Source organism: Coregonus clupeaformis, chromosome 20, assembly GCF_020615455.1.
Source record: "Coregonus clupeaformis isolate EN_2021a chromosome 20, ASM2061545v1, whole genome shotgun sequence".
NCBI lineage: Eukaryota > Metazoa > Chordata > Actinopteri > Salmoniformes > Salmonidae > Coregonus > Coregonus clupeaformis.
In genome coordinates, this window is record NC_059211.1 from 44,364,474 (window position 1) to 44,383,894 (window position 19,421).

General features: G+C 48.0%; 1 protein-coding gene across 1 annotated transcript in view; it reads left to right on the top strand.

The window, feature by feature from the left end:
• The first annotated feature begins 6,703 nt into the window (after positions 1-6,703).
• The window catches only part of rgl1 (ral guanine nucleotide dissociation stimulator-like 1), a 34,437-nt gene continuing 21,719 nt past the window's right edge, over positions 6,704-19,421 (top strand). Inside the window, exon 1 of the mRNA XM_045205507.1 lies at positions 6,704-7,321. Within this exon, the coding sequence (XP_045061442.1) occupies positions 7,166-7,321 (156 nt within the window). The 5' untranslated portion in view covers positions 6,704-7,165. The remainder of the gene's footprint in view (positions 7,322-19,421) is intronic.

The window sequence follows — 19,421 nt, forward strand, 5'->3', positions numbered from 1 at the left end:
GCAAGAACACATTGAACTCTGGCCACACTTATGTTAATTCACTCTCATTGGGTGTGTCAACGTGAGTTCGGTAGAATGTACAACCCCTGTCATGTTCCCTCCAGTACTCCGAAATCAAACGGCAATAACACTACTAGGAAAAGTTTAACTTCAATTATTCAGAGGTTACAGTTAGTGTGCTTCAGTGAAGTTGATGTTTTAGGGGATGGGGTTACACTAGCTAGCTAGGCCTTACCTCCACTACATGTGTCAGAAAATGTGTTGATGTGGATGCGGTGGGTGAGTCAATCGCAGGACACAGAGGATCAGTCAAAGCGACTTTACTGTACTTGTAAATAGACACAAAAAGAAACGGCCTCAAACACAGGAGGCGAACAAAATACGCGCAGTGCGTAAAACACTAAACTCAGACAAGGCACCGAACCTACAACACACGACATGTGGAACAATAACACACAACTACAAAACATAACACAGGGAAACTTATAGGTGACATAATCAGGACAGAATACTGAAACAGGTGCACTAAACTAGACATGACCAAACAAACATCGAAAACATCAAACGGTGGCAGCTAGTACTCCGGGGACGACGAACGCCGAAGCCTGCCCGAACAAGGAGGAGGAGCAGCCTCGGCGGTATTCGTGACAGTACCCCCCGTGCGCCGACCCCGGCCTCGGGGACGGCCAGGAGGACGCGGAGCAGGGCGCGTGGGATGGTTGGCGGTGGAACTCCGTCAGGAGGGGAGGGATCGAAGATGTCCCTCCTAGGCACCCAGCACCGTTCCTCCGGACCGTACTCCCTCCCACTCCACGAGATATTGTAGACCCCCCATCCGACGTCTCGAATCCACGATGGACCGGACTGATACGCCGGAGCCCCCTCGATGTCCAGTGGGGGCGGAGGAGTCTCTCTTATCTCACTGTCCTGGAGTGGACCAGCTACCACCGGCCTGAGGAGAGACACATGGAACGAGGGGTTAATGTGATAATCATTAGGCAGTTGTAACTTGTAGCATACCTCGTTCAATCTCCCCAGGACTTTAAATGGCCCCACAAACGGCCGACCCAGCTTCCGGCAGGGCAGGCGAAGGGGCAGGTTTCGAGTCGAGAGCCAGACTCGATCTCCAGGTGCGTATACTGGACCCTCACTGCGGTGGAGATCGGCACTCGCCTTCTGTCTACGGTTAGCCCGCGTTTGCAGCGTTTCACGTCTCCTCCGAGCGCCGAAACCACTCATCCACCGCAGGAGCCTCGATCTGGCTCTGATGCCATGGTGCCAGAACCGGCTGATACCCTAACACACACTGGAAAGGGGTCAGGTTAGTAGAGGAGTGGCGAAGAGAGTTCTGGGCAATCTCTGCCCAAGGGATATAACCCGACCACTCCTCCTGCCGGTCCTGGCAATACGATCTCAGAAACCTACCCACATCCTGGTTCACTCTCTCCACCTGCCCATTACTCTCAGGGTGAAAACCCGAGGTAAGGCTAACCGAGACCCCCAAACGTTCCATGAACGCCCTCCAGACTCTAGAGGTGAATTGGGGACCTCGATCGGACACTATATCCTCGGGAACCCCGTAGTGCCGGAAGACGTGGGTAAACAAAGCCTCAGCGGTCTGTAGGGCAGTAGGGAGACCCGGCATTGGGATGAGACGACAGGCCTTAGAGAACCGATCCACAACGACCAGAATAGTGGTATTCCCCTGGGAGGGGGTAGGTCAGTGACAAAGTCTACCGAGAGGTGAGACCACGGCCGTTGTGGAACGGGCAGGGGCTGTAACTTCCCCCTGGGCAGGTGTCTAGGCGCCTTACACTGGGCGCACACTGAGCAGGAGGAGACATAAACCCTCACGTCCCTAGCCAATGTTGGCCACCAGTACTTAACACTAAGGCAGTGCACTGTCCGGCCAATACCTGGATGTCCAGAGGAGGGTGACGTGTGAGCCCAATATATGAGACGATCACGGATCTCGAGCGGCACGTACGTCCGCCCCACCGGACACTCTGGAGGAGTAGGGTCGGTGCGTAACGCCCGCTCGATTTCCGCATCGATCTCCCACACCACCGGTGCCACCAGACAAGATTCCGGCAGTATGGGAGTGGGCTCAATGGACCTCTCCTCTGTGTCATACCGCCGGGAAAGGTCGTCTGCCTTACCGTTCTGGGAGCCTGGGATGTAAGTAAGCTTAAAAACAAACCGGGTCAGAAACATGTTCCACCTAGCCTGACGAGGGTTCAGTCTCCTAGCTGCCCGGATGTACTCCAGGTTACGATGGTCAGTCAGAATGTGAAAAGGGTGTTGAGCCCCCTCAAGCCAATGCCTCCACACCTTTAGGGCCTGAACTACGGCTAGCAGCTCCCTGTCCCCTACGTCATAATTTCGTTCCGCCGGGCTGAGCTTTTAGAATAAAAGCGCAGGGCCGGAGTTTAGGAGGCGTGCCTGAGCGTTGAGACAATACTGCCCCAATACCGGCCTCTGCGACGTCCACCTCCACTTGGAAGCGCTAAAGCGGGGTCAGGATGCGCCAGCACCGGAGCCGAGGTGAACAGGTTCTTCAGTTTATCAAACGCCCTGTCCGCCTCAGCCGACCACTGCAAACGCACCGGGCCCCCCTTCAGCAGGGAAGTGATGGGAGCTGCCACCTGTCCAAAACCCTGGATAAACCTCCGGTAGTAATTGGCAAAACCCAAAAACCGTTGCACCTCTTTAACAGTGGTTGGAGTCTGCCAATTACGCACGGCTGACACACGGTCAATCTCCATCTCCACCCCTGACGTGGACAACCGATGACCCAAGAAGGAGATGGACTCCTGGAAAAACAGAAATTTCTCTGCCTTGACATACAAGTCATGCTCCAACAGCCTACCCAACACTCAGCGTACCAGGGCTACATGCTCGGCTCGTGTAGACGAGTACACTAGAATGTCGTCAATGTACAAAACACACCCTGCCCATGCAAGTCCCCGGAAGATCTCGTCCACAAAGGATTGGAAGACTGAAGGAGCATTCATTAACCCGTATGGCATGACGAGATACTCATAATGACCCGAGGTGGTACTAAATGCTGTCTTCCATTCATCTCCCTCCCTAATGCGCACCAAGTTGTAAGCGCTCCTGAGATCCAGTTTTGTGAAGAAACGCGCTCCGCGTAATGATTCCGTCATACTCGCAATCAGAGGAAGAGGATAACTGTATTTAACAGTGATCTGATTGAGATTGCGGTAATCAATACACGGGAGCAACCCTCCATCCTTTTTCTTCACAAAAAAGAAACTCGAGGACACAGGGGAAGTGGAGGGCCGTATGTATCCCTGTCTCAGAGACTCGGCTATGTAAGTCTCCATAGCCGCTGTCTCCTCTTGAGACAAGGGATACACATGGCTCCGCGGAAGTGCCGCACCTGCCAGGAGGTCTATCGCACAATCTCCCCGTCTATGAGGTGGCAATCACGTCGCCCTAGTCTTGCTGAACACGAGTGCCAAATCCTCATACTCGGGGGGAATGTGCATTGCGGGCACCTGGTTCGGACTCTCCACCGTGGTCGCCCCTACGGAAACACCTAAACATCGCCCGACACACTGGTTAGACCACTCCTTGAGAGCCCTCTGTTGCCACGAAATGGTGGGATCATGGGCGATTAACCAAGGAAGCCCCAGTACCACGGGATACGCAGGAGAGTCGATCAGATACAACTGAATAATCTCTTCATGACCCCCTGCGTCCTCATCTTAAGTGGCGCTGTGACCTCCCTAATCAACCCAGATCCCAACGGACGGCTATCTAGGGCATGGATAGGGAAGGGTGCATCAACGGGCAGGAGGGGAATCCCCTAACCTCACACAAAATTACGATCAATGAAATTCCCAGCTGCGCCTGAATCGACTAGCGCCTTATGCTGGGACTGAGATGCAACCTGAGGAAATACTACAGGTATACAAAAGTGAACAACAGAGAGCTCTGGGTGAGTTGGGCGCCTACTCACCTGGAATGAATCCCCAGTGCGCGACCTGTTGCCTCGAACCCCTGGAGACCCTCCCCAGCACCTAGCCGCAGTGTGTCCTTTACGACCACAGTTGGTGCAGGGGACGGCCTCCCTCGGTATCTCTCTCCTCCTCTCTCTAGCGCCAGCACCCCCGAGCTCCATAGGGCTCGGCTCGGAGGTGCTGGGGGATGGAATGGACGGCCCCAACTCTGGACGTTCGCGGGTGGCCAGCAGGGTATCCAGACGGATTGACATGTCCACCAACTGGTCGAAGGTAAGATTGGTGTCCCTGCAGGCCAACTCTCGTCGAATGTCCTCACGCAGGCTACACCGATAGTGGTCGATGAGGGCCCTCTCATTCCACCCCGCATCCGCCGCTGGAGTCCGGAAGTCCAGGGTGAACTCCTGTGCGCTCCTCTTCCCCTGTCGAAGGTGGAACCGACGCTCCCCCGCCGCTTTACCCTCAGGGGGATGATCGAAAACAGCCCTGAAGCGGCGGGAGAACTCAGCGTAGCTGATGGTGGCGGCGTCTATTCCCCTCCATTCGGCATTGGCCCACTCCAACGCCTTGCCGGAGAGACAGGAGATGAGGGCGGAATAGCTCTCGTATCCCGAGGGCGCCGGGTGTATGGTTGCCAGGTAGAGCTCCACTTGAAGGAGGAACCCCTGACACCCGGCTGCGGTGCCATCATATGCCCTCGGGAACGAGAGCCGAATACCGCTGGACTCCGGAGCTGGTATGGTGGGGCTGGCCGATGGTGGTGGTAAGGTAGGAGGAGGTGTGGGCAAGCCTCCTCTCTCCCATCGGCGCAGGGTGTCCATTATCTCTTGCATGGCAGATCCGAGTTGCTGGATCCTGGCGTCCTGGCAGCTGACCCGATCCTCCAGCGACTCGGTTCTCGCCGCTGCTCCTGCTGACTCCATAGTAAAGAGGTGTGTTATTCTGTCAGAAAATGTGTTGATGTGGATGCGGTGGGTGAGTCAATCGCAGGACACAGAGGATCAGTCAAAGCGACTTTACTGTACTTGTAAATAGACACAAAAAGAAACGGCCTCAAACACAGGAGGCGAACAAAATACGCACAGTGCGTAAAACACTAAACTCAGACAAGGCACCGAACCTACAACACACGACATGTGGAACAATAACACACAACTACAAAACATAACACAGGGAAACTTATAGGTGACATAATCAGGACAGAATACGAAACAGGTGCACTAAACTAGACATGACCAAACAAACGAAAACATCAAACGGTGGCAGCTAGTACTCCGGGGACGACGAACGCCGAAGCCTGCCCGAACAAGGAGGAGGAGCAGCCTCGGCGGTATTCGTGACAACATGGTAGCACAGAGTGAATGGATATGTCAGATTTCACCAGATTGCACGTGAGTGTGTACGTAGTTGAGTTAGGAAACCCATACTAATTAGTGATGACTGGTGTGTGTACAGGGGTCTTTAGAGGGCTGCTCCGGATGTGTTGATGTTTATACAGTGGCTGCTGATTCACCTGAGGACAGGATGCTAGGCCTGAATCCAGAGCTTTGGCAACAATCCGAAGCAACTTTCCTCACGCTCTGTGTCCTATTAACTGTTGTAACCAGGCAGGGCGGTCTGAGCGTAGGCCTACGTGTGTGTGTGTTTGTGTGTGAGCGGTGCCTGGTCCCAGATAATCCTCCTCAGCAACGGCTGTGTTTTACACATGACTGACTCTCATCCCTACTGCACACGCTCACACACACACTCACACACACACACACACACACACACACACACACACACACACACCACACACACACACACACACACACATTGTCTTGTACAACTAACCTTGTGGGGACACAAAATTCAGTCCCATTCAAAATCCTATTTTCCCTAACCATAAACATAACCCTAACCCTAACCTTAACCCCAAAACCTAACCTTAACCCTAAACCTAACCCTAGCTCCTAAACCAAAAACGAACTCTAGCTCCTAACATTAATTCTAACCCTAACACTAACTCTAACCTTAAACCTAAACCCCATAGAAATAGCATCTGACCTTGTGGGGACTAACAAAATGTCCCCAGTTGGTCACATTTTTGTTAGTTTACTATTCTTGTGGGGACTTCTGGTCCCCACAAGTATAGTTAAACACATCCACACACATACACACACACACACACACACACACACACCTACTCTCTCTCTCTCTCTCTCTCTTTCTCTGTCCCTATTCATTCCTATTCTTCAGCGTTATACATTTATGACCATTTGAACCTTGCCTCCAGTCTCAAAGGGCATCATCTGCCATGCTTTCTTGAGTGTTGGTTAACAAACCAGTAGAATTAGTAACTACTGAAGCATAGAGCAGTTAGGGTTGTACTGTTACTCTCAGATCTCTGGGACAACCCATACCTCTATCATACTTTACCATGCTCTGTGTTACTTTTCTCATAATGGCTGTGGCTGTGGCGCTGAGTGGTTTGAGTGGTGTATGTAATTTTGGCTCAGGTATCACAGAAATGGGGCCATCCAAGTTAACATCATGGAAAACATCCATTAGAATATATTGGAAATCCTGAAACCCCCCTTCTCTCTTTTCCCATATTTCATCAACATTTTTAGTCACTAGATAGTTAAGGGGCTTATCCTATGCTCCTCCCACTCTTGGCTGAGACAGAGAGAGCGAGGGAGCGAGGGAGAGAAGGAGAGATAGACAATAGAATTGAATCACTCATGTGGTTAGAGCTGGTAGGCTACAGCCAAGCTCCACACGCACTGAGAGGGGAAAAGAGAGAGAAGGAGTGTGAGTTTAAAGGAGAAGAGAAAGAGGAAACAGTGTCAGTTGGAGAGGAAGCCTCACTCACAACTCCAGGCTCACAGCGAAGAGGGAACTGCAAGACCGGGGACACAGCAACCTAGCCTGGGAGCAGGAGGACTGACCAGCCTACTGAACCACACAGGCACCTATAACAGAAAATATAACCAAGCCCTTTGGGTACAGAAGACCAGGGACAACAGCCACTCTGAGCCAGTGGACCCACAACAACATTCTACCACCCTGATCCAGACACTGAGGAACGAGAGACCCAGAGATCCAGAGGAACCCCCAACAGCACTCTCACGCTGCCTTCCAGAGTAGAGTATGTCCTGCCAGCCCAGCCAACCCTGCCGCTGAGCCGCTGGGGCACCATGATATCCCACTACCCCCTGGCCACACTGTTGCCCTGGCCCCACGGCCCCCACGGACACTGTTCCGACATGGAGGCCTCTCTGCTGGATGGGAAGGGAGGGGTGGCCCTGCAGAGGTACCAGGCTCGATCACCAGAGAGCAGCCCCCGACACTGGGTCAGTAACTACCGGAGTGGGTGTGTGTGTGTGTGTGTGTGTGTGTGTGTGTGTGTGTGTGTGTGTGTGCATGTGTGTGCATGTGTGTGTGTGTGTGTTTGAGCATGTGTGTGTAGCTGTCTTTCATGTACCTTTCACTGTGTGTCCCTATGTCAATCGGTCTGTCTGTCTCTATCTATGGTTGATAGTCTTTGATGTTAGGGAAACATTGTTTCACACTCTCTGGTGTGTCCTTACAGTATGATGGACTGGTCTTCTCATCTGAAGTGGGTCTATTCCTTTTCCTGCTCTGTCTCTCTGTCTGAGTTGTCTCTGTGTTCAATCTCTCTGTGATGCTGTGTTCAGGTCTGCAGGGCCTAATTCATGGAGATATGTTTTGGTAGTTTCATATTTGGGCTGAGGTGTGAGAGAGACACTGTACAAAGGGATTCAGGAAATTGACACAAAAGTAGACAGTGGCAGACCATTCAATGTCCAACGTCTATAGTGTACTAGAAGGAACAGCCCAATGTGATTGTGTACAGTAGTGATGGTAGAGGGCAGACAGACAGGGGGACAGATCCACCTTCACAGAGAAGTGTGACCTGTAGTTCTGCTGAGCTCTGTTTATTCCTCAAAGGTCGGTCTGTGTGGTTGTGGTGATTCTGAGGAAACGGAGGAGGGAAAGAGGGGAGGAGAAGGAGGGGGGTGGTTGTTGAGCGGGAAGCGAAGCCTCGTCTCTAGCCCCCGTCAGCAGTTCTGCTGCACAGAAACATGCAGCCTGCGCTGACCGCTGGTAACACACGGTCACTCTCTCTGACCGCTCCTGACCGCTACTGACCTGCTGAGTGGTCATCCATCCATTCAGGGAACCTGTATCACTGCTGCCATCCACACAGTTCAAGTACCGACTACCAAGAAGTGGTTACATCAGAGTCTATCAGCCATGTAGCTGGAACATGAACCATGGTTGTGTTTACATGTGATGTGCTATTAGTGTGTGTTTATGGAGAGGTAATAACAGTTTATTAACCATGTCACTTTTAGTGTTTGCATGAGATAGATGTTTTGTGTACCTATTTGAGCCCTGAATCTTTTAAATCTGGCATTTACCTAAACATTGTTGATGTGGTGTCTAAGAATAGAGGTCTTTGGGTGGTCTGTGTATGTTCGACCAATACAGTGTAGATACGGCAACTATTAGTAGGTCTGTGGCCCAGTACTGAAGTACATACTGTTGATATGGTGAATATGGATGGAATCTGAATGGAGGTCTGTGTGTGCTCAGTAGATAGAGCGTGTGACATAGTGTATAGGGGTGGCAGGTAGCTTAGTGGTTAAGAGCGTAGTGCCAGTAACCGAAAGGTCGCTGGTTCTAATCCCTGAGCCGACTAGGTGAGAAATCTGTCGATGTGCCCTTGAGCAAGGCACTTAACCCTAATTGCTCCTGTAAGTCGCTCTGGATAAGAGCGTCTGCTAAATGACTCAAATGTGTATGTTTGTGTTGTTCCTCCCCTGGTCCTCTTATCTGACTTCCTGGCTGACGTCTCTTCCCGACTCACTGGACAGTTTCCGCCCATTGTTCCCCGAACAGAGAGGCCAGGCCTCTCCCTCTGACCACAGATTCCAAACATACAGATTTGTGATTTCAATAGATAAAAATATAAATACACACACACAGATTTTGCGTACATACGCTCGTGTACACACAATCACAGTGTGTAGGCTAATTGGCCTAAGCTAGTTTTGGCCTTGACACACCAAACAATGAGTCTGTTTGTGTTAAATGCAGTCTGAATGCTGTTTGTTTGATTGTTTATCAGGGAATGACCAACCTCACTGTACTCTGATAGCGCACTCTGTTTCCCTATAATGTTTACATATCTTGCATTATTCATCTCATATGTACAGTTGAAGTCGGAAGTTCACATACACTTAGGTTGGAGTCATTAAAACTCGTTTTTCAACCACTCCACAAATTTCTTGTTAACGGACTATAGTTTTGGCAAGTCGGTTAGGACATCTACTTTGTGCATGACACAAGTACTTTTTCCAACACTGTATCACAATTCCAGTGGGTCAGAAGTTTACATACACTAAGTTGACTGTGCCTTTAAACAGCTTGGAAAATTCCAGAAAATGATGTTAAGGCTTTAGAAGCTTCTGATAGGCTAATTGACATCATTTGAGTGAATTGGAGGTGTACCTGTGGATGTATTTCAAGGCCTACCTTCAAACTCAGTGCCTCTTTGCTTGACATCATGGGAAAATCAAAAGAAATCAGCCAAGACCTCAGAAAAGAAATTGTAGACCTCCACAAGTCTGGTTCATCCTTGGGAGCAATTTCTAAACGCCTGAAGGTACCACGTTCATCTGTACAAACAATAGTATGCAAGTATAAACCATGGGACCACGCAGCTGTCATACCGCTCAGGAAGGAGACACGTTCTGTCTCCTAGAGATGAACGTACTTTGGTGCGAAAAGTGCAAATCAATCCCAGAACAGCAAAGGACCTTGTGAAGATGCTGGAGGAAACAGGTACAAAAGTATCTATATCCACAGTAAAACAAGTCCTATATTGACATAACCTGAAAGGCCGCTCAGCAAGGAAGAAGACACTGCTCCAAAACCGCCATAAAAAAGCCAGACTACGATTTGCAACTGCACATGGGGACAAAGATTGTACTTTTTGGAGAAATGTCCTCTGGTCTGATGAAACAAAAATAGAACTGTTTGGCCATAATGACCATCGTTATGTTTGGAGGAAAAAGGGGTTGGCTTGCAAGCCAAAGAACACCATCCCAACCGTGAAGAACGGAGGTGGCAGCATCATGCTGTGGAGGTGCTTTGCTGCAGGAGGGACTGGTGCACTTCACAAAATAGATGGCATCATGAGGAAGGAATATTATGTGGATATATTGAAGCAACATCTCAAGACATCAGTCAGGAAGTTAAAGCTTGGTCGCAAATGGGTCTTCCAAATGGACAATGACCCCAAGCATACTTCCAAAGTTGTGGCAAAATGGCTTAAGGACAAAGAAGTCAAGGTATTGGAGTGGCCGTCACAAAGCCCTGACCTCAATCCTATAGAACATTTGTCGGCAGAACTGAAAAAGCGTGTGCGAGCAAGGAGGCCTACAAAGCTGACTCAGTTACACCAGCTCTGTCAGGAGGAATGGGCCGAAATTCACCCAACTTATTGTGGGAAGCTTGTGGAAGGCAACCCGAAACATTTGACCCATGTTAAACAATTTAAAGGCAATGCTACCAAATACTAATTGAGTGTATGTAAACTTCTGACCCACTGGGAATGTGATTAAAGAAATAAAAGCTGAAATAAATAATTCTCTCTACTATTATTCTAACATTTCACATTCTTAAAATAAAGTGGTGATCCTAACTGACCTAAGACAGGGAGTTTTTACTAGGATTAAATATCAGGAATTGTGAAAAACTGAGTTGAAATGTATTTGGCTAAGGTGTATATAAACTTTCGACTTCAACTGTATATACTGTATTCTATAATATTCTACTGTATCTTAGTCCATGCCGCTCTGTCATTGCTTGTCCATATATGTATTCTTAAATTCCATTCCTTACTTAGATGTGTGTGTATTAGGTATATGTTGTGAAATTGTTAGATATTACTTGTTAGATATTACTGCACTGTCAGAGCTAGAACCACAAGCATTTCGCTACACCCTCAATAACATCTGCTAAACACGTATATGTGACAAATACAAATTGATTTGATTTGATATATTCGTTTCTCTCCTCCCTATCTATTTGAATGTCACAGGTACATTTAGTATTTCATATTTTTCCTCCTGTTATTGGTCACAGGAGAAACAGTGTTCCAACTTTACAGACTACAGTTACATAACATTTATGCCTGTTATGCATTTAGTCCCGTGTAGCTCAGTTGGTAGAGCATGGTGTTTGCAACGCCAGGGTTGTGGGTTCGTTTCCCACGGGGGACCAATATGAAGAAGAAAAAAAATGTATGCACTCTAACTGTAAGTCGCTCTGGATAAGAGAGTCTGCTAAATGACTCAAATGTAAATGTCCAGTAGAACTTTGAGACTTTGACTGTGCTGCTCCCTTGGCTTGTGAAGCTTTGTTGTAATGTAAACTATTATCTATCTGTATCCCTTCCTCCTCTCTTCTCCCCTTCTTCATGATCGGTTACGAAACCAGGCCAGCCATAAAGTAAAGCAGTGATTGAACTAATCTGTGTTTTAATGGCCCTGTTATGTGGTCCTGATGATGGGCGTCAGGTTCAAAGTGCAGGTCAGAGAGAGAGATGTAACGCTGAGGTGTCCCTGTTCCATGTTACTGGGCACTTAGAGCCTCATAAAGACAGATAGAGCTGCCTCCTAGTTCCTGGCTCCTGGAAGATGATACTGTGTTCTGTTCTCCCACTCACAGCCACAGAGTGTAACAGAGCAGCTTGGTGATAAAGCACGCAGGTCAATAAACTAGAATACAGGCAATATTCAGCAAAACCCAATGACTGGTAATAAACCCAGCAGGGCCATTCGATAGTGGGTCATCGAAATAGCAGAAGCAATAGCAGACCACGAGAGTAAATCCACAATGATGATGTGGTTTCCAAGGAAGAATAGAAAAGCTGACCAAGCAGTCCTCCTTCCCGTTTTTTTCTTATTTTCTTGTGCTTTTATTTTTATGTGACGTTCAAATGTTTCCTTTCTAGCTAACCTTTGATTTCTTGACAGTCATGTGCCATTATGACGCGACAATTGGGTTGGGTCTGTTATGGAGTGATTTATTATGGCACAGAGGAGAACTGAGGTTGTCTGTAAAACACTGCCATTCAATAAACCTCCCATTGCTACAGTCCGAGGAAGGAAACTGACACTTGATTGTCCTAAATAGAAATGTATTTCTGTGTTGACCCAAAAGTACAGAAAAACGCTGACTACTCCAGTCACATAATACAATGGTGAATCCGTATTGCCCCAGATACCAAATAAATGGGTCTGCAATATTTTCTTCAACGTAGACCTCTTTGCTGGCATCCTATTAATTTCACACTCTTGGGTGGCATCTTGCAAGTCTAGCTAGCTGCTCAATGGTTCATACTGTATTGTGGGTCCTGGACTAATTGGGGCAAAGGGAGAGTGTGATAGTGTGAAGAGTCAATGGTCAGGCTATTGTCCCTGTCATCCTCCTGTCCAGGCCTGGGCATCACACATCACACCAGAGGGTCAGATCACTCAACTGGGGCAGAAACACATCAGACCATAGGGGCAGAAGGCAATATGGTGCCCCCCTACTGGGTAACACACTTCTGAGTGGTTTTGATCACACACATTTGGATGGGCTTCAGGCTGTGGATGTTAGTGGCACAGTGGCTGTAAGCTGTATAAGCACGCTAACCTTTTTAATTCAAATGGACGCATGCACACACACACACACACACACACACACACACAAAAGCTGGACTGCACACCACAAAAACACCAGCCCCTGGCAGCTTGTGCAAGAGGACTGCGGTAAACAATGTGAGCCCCCTCCCCTCCCCACAACACCCCGGCCTGATCCCAGTCATGTGTCCCAGCTTACTGCATGTTCTGCCTGAGTGAGCAGAGGTGTGTGTGTGTGTGTGTGTGTGTGTGTGTGTGTGTGTGTGTGTGTGTGTGTGTGTGTGTGTGTGTGTGTGGAGGAGAGGGTATAGAGGGGGCCGATGTCCAAGTGGGCAGTGCAGGAGGGTGTACTCAGGACAGTTATTAATATGAATGGTCAGCACTAGTGCAATCTGGCATGTCAGCATCTCACCCACTTGTAGTCTGAACCCTCAGGCCATAAAATGTTTGCAGATCTAGTGTGTCTATTTCTAGGCATTCAATACAGAACAGAGTCACATTTGGAGCCCTCAGTGGTTCTATGGATCCGTGGGTGTTTATCTCAGCAGAATTGGAGTGATCCAGTAGCTGTGAGAGACAGATGGCTCTGACTGTAACAGGAGGCCAGACAGGCAGACCCGTACTTCTTAATTAGGGCTTATAGGCAGGGGGTCAGGGGTGGGGATGGAGGGCTACTGGGGATACCCCAAGTTACCGTAATGTCTATAAGACACGGCAGTACAGTATGAGTCATAATAAAACACAGCCTAGAACTGAGGATTATCCTTGTTTTGGTGCCGAGGGCGGCTCAAGCCTATTGACCCCAGATGAACACTGGGGAACACTCCGGATCAGCCTGTAATATTGCCTCTCGGAAAGCTTTGGATAGGCCTATAAGTTGCCTTTAGGCACACATCTAGGATCAGCTTAGGTGGGGGGAAATGTAAAAATGACCTCAGTATCTAGGAGCCATGTCATCTTACTCTTCTCTGAGGCAGTTCTAGGATCAGTCTGTATAAGCCATGGTGTAATGTTGTCTGTGCTCCCAAAGACCTCTGTAAGACACTGCAGCCCCAGCTGGTGGCCATCCAGAGGGAGGGGAGGGGCTCTCTGTGTCTTAGTGGGGTTTACTGGCAGTGGTGATGATGTCATTCCTCTGGAGCCTGGCCGGCTGCATGAATCACTATGCTGATGAGGCCAGGAGGCCACTGTTAGAGCCTCACTTAGGGGCTCACAGGGTAACAATGGACCAGAGACCAGGAGGAGAGAAGAGGACAGAAGAAGAGGGAGAGAAAAATGAGAGGTGAGCCGAGAAACATGCACTACAGAGAGAGTGGGGGGAGACAAGAGAAGAGGGGGGAAACATGGGAAAGGGGGGCAACTCAAGAAGATAGGGAAATAGGGGAGAAGCATGAGGGAGAGAGAGAAGGAGAGGGTAGAAACATGGAGGACTGATATAAATAAATAATGCCATTTAGCAGACGCTTTTATCCAAAGCGACTTACAGTCATGCGTGCATACATATTTTTTGTGTGTATGGGTGGTCCCGGGGATCGAACCCACTACCTTGGCGTTACAAGCGCCGTGCTCTACCAGCTGAGCTACAGAGGACCACAGGATATGAAGAGAGATGAGCAACATGAGCAAGAGAGTGGAAACTGTAATTTGCATGATGTGGTCCTCTGTAGCTCAATTGGTAGAGCATGGCGCTTGTCACGCCAGGGTAGTGGGTTCGATCCCCGGGACCACCCATACGTAAAAATGTATGCACACATGACTGTAAGTCGCTTTGGATAAAAGCGTCTGCTAAATGGCATATTATTATTATATTATTATGATTGAGAGGTCACAGAGGTTCAGCCTGTTAGTGGGCACTGACTGTGCCCTTGGTCTTGGACGAGGAGCAAGACATTTAAAGCTGCAATATGTAACTTCTTGGGCGACTCGACCAAACTCACATAGAATTGTGAGTTATAGATCTGTCATTCTCATAGAAAGCAAGTCTAAGAGGCAGTAGATCTGTTATATGTGTGCTATTTCTATGCTTCCTGTTCTTAAGTTTCGTTTTTGAGTCTTTTAGTTTCAGTTTTGTACACCAGTTTCAAAAAGATGTAAATACAATATTTGTTGTTATGGAAAACATATTTCACAGCAGTTTAGATGGTACAATGATTCTCTACACTATGCATTGCTTATTTTGTCACATAAACTGAAATTAGGCTCTTGCACATTGCATTGGCAAACCCAACACTGATTATGGAGAAATTCACCATCTTACATATACAGTCGTGGTCAAAAGTTTTGAGAATGACACAAATATTAGTTTTCACAAAGTCTGCTGCCTCAGTTTTTATGATGGCAAATTGCATATACTCCAGAATGTTATGAAGAGTGATCAGATGAATTGCAATTAAAAAACATTTCCATTGCATTTCAGCCCTGCCACAAAAGGACCAGCTGACATCATGTCAGTGATTCTCTCGTTAACACAGGTGAGAGTGTTGACGAGGATAAGGCTGGAGATCACTCTGTCATGCTGATTGAGTTAGAATAACAGACTGGAAGCTTTAAAAGGAGGGTGGTGCTTGAAATCATTGTTCTTCCTCTGTTAACCATGGTTACCTGAAAGGAAACACGTGCCGTCATCATTGCTTTGCACAAAAAGGGCTAAACAGGCAAGGATATTGCTGCTAGTAAGATTGCACCTAAATCAACCATTTATCAGATTAGCAAGAACTTCAAGGAGAGAGGTTCAATTGTTGTGAAGAAGGCTTCAGGGCGCCCAAGAAAGTCCAGCAAGTGCCAGGACCGTCTCCTAAAGTTGATTCAGCTGCGGGATCGGGGCACCACCAGTGCAGAGCTTGCTCAGACTTTTGGAGGATGGCCTGGTGTCAAGAAGGGCAGCGAGGAAGCCACTTCTCTCCAGGAAAAACATCAGGGACAGACTGATATTCTGCAAAAGGTACAGGGATTAGACTGCTGAGGACTGGGGTATCTGGGGTATCATTTTCTCTGGGGTATCATTTTCTCTGATGAATCCCCTTTCCGATTGTTTGGGGCATCCGGAAAACACCTTGTCCGGAGAAGACAAGGTGAGCGCTACCATCAGTCCTGTCATGCCAACAGTAAAGCATCCTGAGACCATTCATGTGTGGGGTTGCTTCTCAGCCAAGGGAGTGGGCTCACTCACAATTTTGCCTAAGAACACACCCATGAATAAAGAATGGTACCAACAAATCCTCCGAGAGCAACTTCTCCCAACCATCCAAGAACAGTTTGGTGACGACCAACGCCTTTTCCAGCATGATGGAGTACCTTGCCATAAGGCAAAAGTGATAACTAAGTGGCTCGGGAACAAAACATCGACATGTTGGGTCCATGGCCAGGAAACTCCCCAGACCTTAATCCCATTGAGAACTTGTGGTCAATCCTCAAGAGGCGGGTGGACAAACAAAAACCCACAAATTCTGACAAACTCCAAGCATTGATTATGCAAGAATGGGCTGCCATCAGTCAGGATGTGGCCCAGAAGTTAATTGACAGCACGCCAGGGCGGATTGCAGAGGTCTTGAAAAAGAAGGGTCAACACTGCAAATATTGACTCTTTGCATAAACTTAATGTAATTGTCAATAGAAGCCTTTGACACTTATGGAATGCTTGTAATTATACTTCAGTATACCATAGTAACATCTGACAAAAATATCTAAAAACACTGAAGCAGCGAACTTTGTGAAGACCAATAGTTATGTCATTCTCAAAACTTTTGACCACGACTGTACACTGCTCCCTACTGGACAGTGTGGTAAAAACACAAACACACGCACACACTGATCTGCATGCGCAGACAGTGTAAATCACACACAGACACATACACACAAGCACAAAGTGTACCGGTCACAACGTAGTAACAATAGTGACAGTAGCAGTGGGAGTAGAGGCTTCGGGGAAGTGATCCCTCCCCGTGTCAGACAGACAGACAGACAGACGACCTTCCTAGTACTCTTTGTTTTGCAATGATGCAACGACAGAGTTTCCACTGGAGTCTCTGGCTCTAACTGCTGCCAATACTTTAATAGTGAGGATGAATCTTCTTTTTTGCTCATATCAGGCTAATGAAAGGCACTTAGTGCTATTCTTTCCATCCAGCCTGATGTCCAAAATATAATAATTATTCCGACGTTCCCTCTGAATTCCACTAACGACTCTGTTATTGTTTTGGGCTTGATCTCTTCTGGCTTAAATGGCTTCTCTATGAGCTCCTGACCTTGCTGTGAACTCTCTATGACCCGAGCATATGCGCTCACACACACACACACACACAATCACACACACACACACTCACTCACACACACACACACACACACATGCGCACACAGCTCTGACAACACCCACTAAACGGCCTGTTCTCCAACAGTACAGTACACTTTCTCTGACACTGACCTCTTGATCCTCTTCACTTAAACAGAGCAGCTTCAAACCATCCTGCACAGTCTGGCTGTCTGATCTGTAAAACCCTCTGGGCTCTGAGATGGATAGTTATGTCCCTATAGTGCTGTACTGAGTGTCTCCTCTCTTCTCTCTTTAAGGGAGTGTTCTGTTGCAGTCCTGTCCCCTTTATGTAGAGTTTTATGGTTCCTCCACTTTCCTTTCCTTTCATCTCCTGTCCTCTCCTGTCCTCTCCTGTCCTCTCCTCCCTGTCCCTCTGTAGCAGTAGTAGCGTTTTATGTCTCTAGCCCAGCCAGCCCCACCCGTCATGTATGAGGATAGCAGGCTCTGTGGAGTCGGGAGGCTGCAGGCAGGAAGTGGGAGATTTCCTGGAATGTGCCTTTTTCCCCACAGTGGTGCAACAACAGCGTCGTGCTCCTCCTGTTTTTGTCCCGCTCCACTCCGCGCTGCAGCTCCCTGTCCTGGTTTTGTTGCAGGGAGACAGAGGGGAGGACGGGGGGAAGGCTGGAGGCCAGGTGTCCAGGGGTCCAGCCAGGGGGAGAGCTGACCCCTCTGTACAGTCCCCCAGTCTGTGCTGTGATATTTGAGATATATTTTATCTCAGATCTCAGGAAGAACAGCCCCCCTCCTCCGCCCCCCTAGACAAACAAACCTCCTTTTCCATAGAGACTTGCTCTGGACTATAAGATCTGTTGGAGCAGCAGTAGTATCTTAGTACTGTAAATCAACCAGATATATGGCTTTATTTATTATCCCCAGCAGCTGGCGCAATACAAACAGTCTCTTATTTCATCTGAACACTACAGCGCCAAACTCTGTCGTTTGCACCATAGATCTTAGCCCTCTCTCCCTGCATCCCAAACCAACTCCTTGTGAAATGGGAGCTGTGTGTTCATCGGTCCAGTAGAGTTGAGCCGTGCCTGTCACATTTGTCAGAAGGAGTATTGCTGCACAGAAGGATGACATCACTCTCCTCTGAGAGCAGCACAACAGTCCCCGGGGGAGAGCCAGGGGTCACAACCTTTCCCACTGCCTGTCGATGCTTCCCAGAGCCCTGGAGACTGATGTGAATGGTGGGGCAAGCCAGCCTGGGAACTGGCCTCCAGCCAGGCTACACAGGGCTTCCCTGGACCCCTGGCCCTCCAGGCAGGCAGCCTCTGGCCTCTGGCCCGGCCTGCAGCCAACCTGGACTGGGCTGTTTGTGGGGCAGTGACACCATGGCTGGCTTATACGTCTGTGGGCACCGACTGACACTGTGTGTGACGTTTGGTGTGATGCTGTGTGACGTTGTGTGTTACATGGGCCAGTGTATGAGAGTCAGAGGACATGGGTCAAGGCATGGCCAGCCTACTCTCGGACAGAGGGCTCCCATTGTCCACTGGAAGTCTAGTCCTACTGGTGCAGTACATGACACACAATGCATTGTGTGGGTCTTGGTGGCTGAAGTTATTACATGAGACATGTTATTGATCATCCTAATAGCTTCGTAATAACTCTCTAAATGTTTGACCACCTGCTGATTTCTATCTCTCCACTGACTCAGACAAGTGGTTGACCGTGGTGGAAAAAGTACTCAACTGTCATACTTGAGTAAAAGTAAAGATACCTTAATAGAAAATGACTCAAGTAAAAGTGAAAGTCACCCAGTAAAATACTACCTGAGTAAAAGTCTAAAAGTATTTGGTTTTAAATATACTTAAGTATCAAAAGAAAGTGTAATTGCTAAAATATACTTAAGTATCAAAAGTCAAAGTAAAAGTATAAATCATTTCAAATTATTATTATTATTTATTTTTAAAATTTAGGGATAGCCAGGGGCACACTCCAACACTCAGATATCATTTACAAACAAAGCATTTGTGTTTAGTGAGTCTGCCAGATCAGAGGCAGTAGGGATGACCAGGGATGTTCTCTTGAGAAGTGTGTGAATTTGACAATTTTCCTGTCCTGCTAAGCATTTAATATGTAACGAGTACTTCTGATTGTCCGGGAAAATGTATGGAGTAAAAAGTACATTATTTTCTTTAGGAATGTAGTGGAGTAAAAGTAAAAGTTGTCAAAAATATAAATAGTAATGTAAAGTAGAGATACCCCAGAAAACAACTTAAAGTAGTACTTTAAAGTATTTTTTACAAATACATACACAGTGGAACAGTTGTTGACTATTCTCACACACATACCCTATTCACATAAACAATACACAGTAGTGACTGCATCTCCAGCCTTCTTGCATTGTCTCACTGGAACTTGGACAATCTGGCTTAAAGGGCCAATCCTTAGTTGAAACAATAACAAAGCGTAACCCTG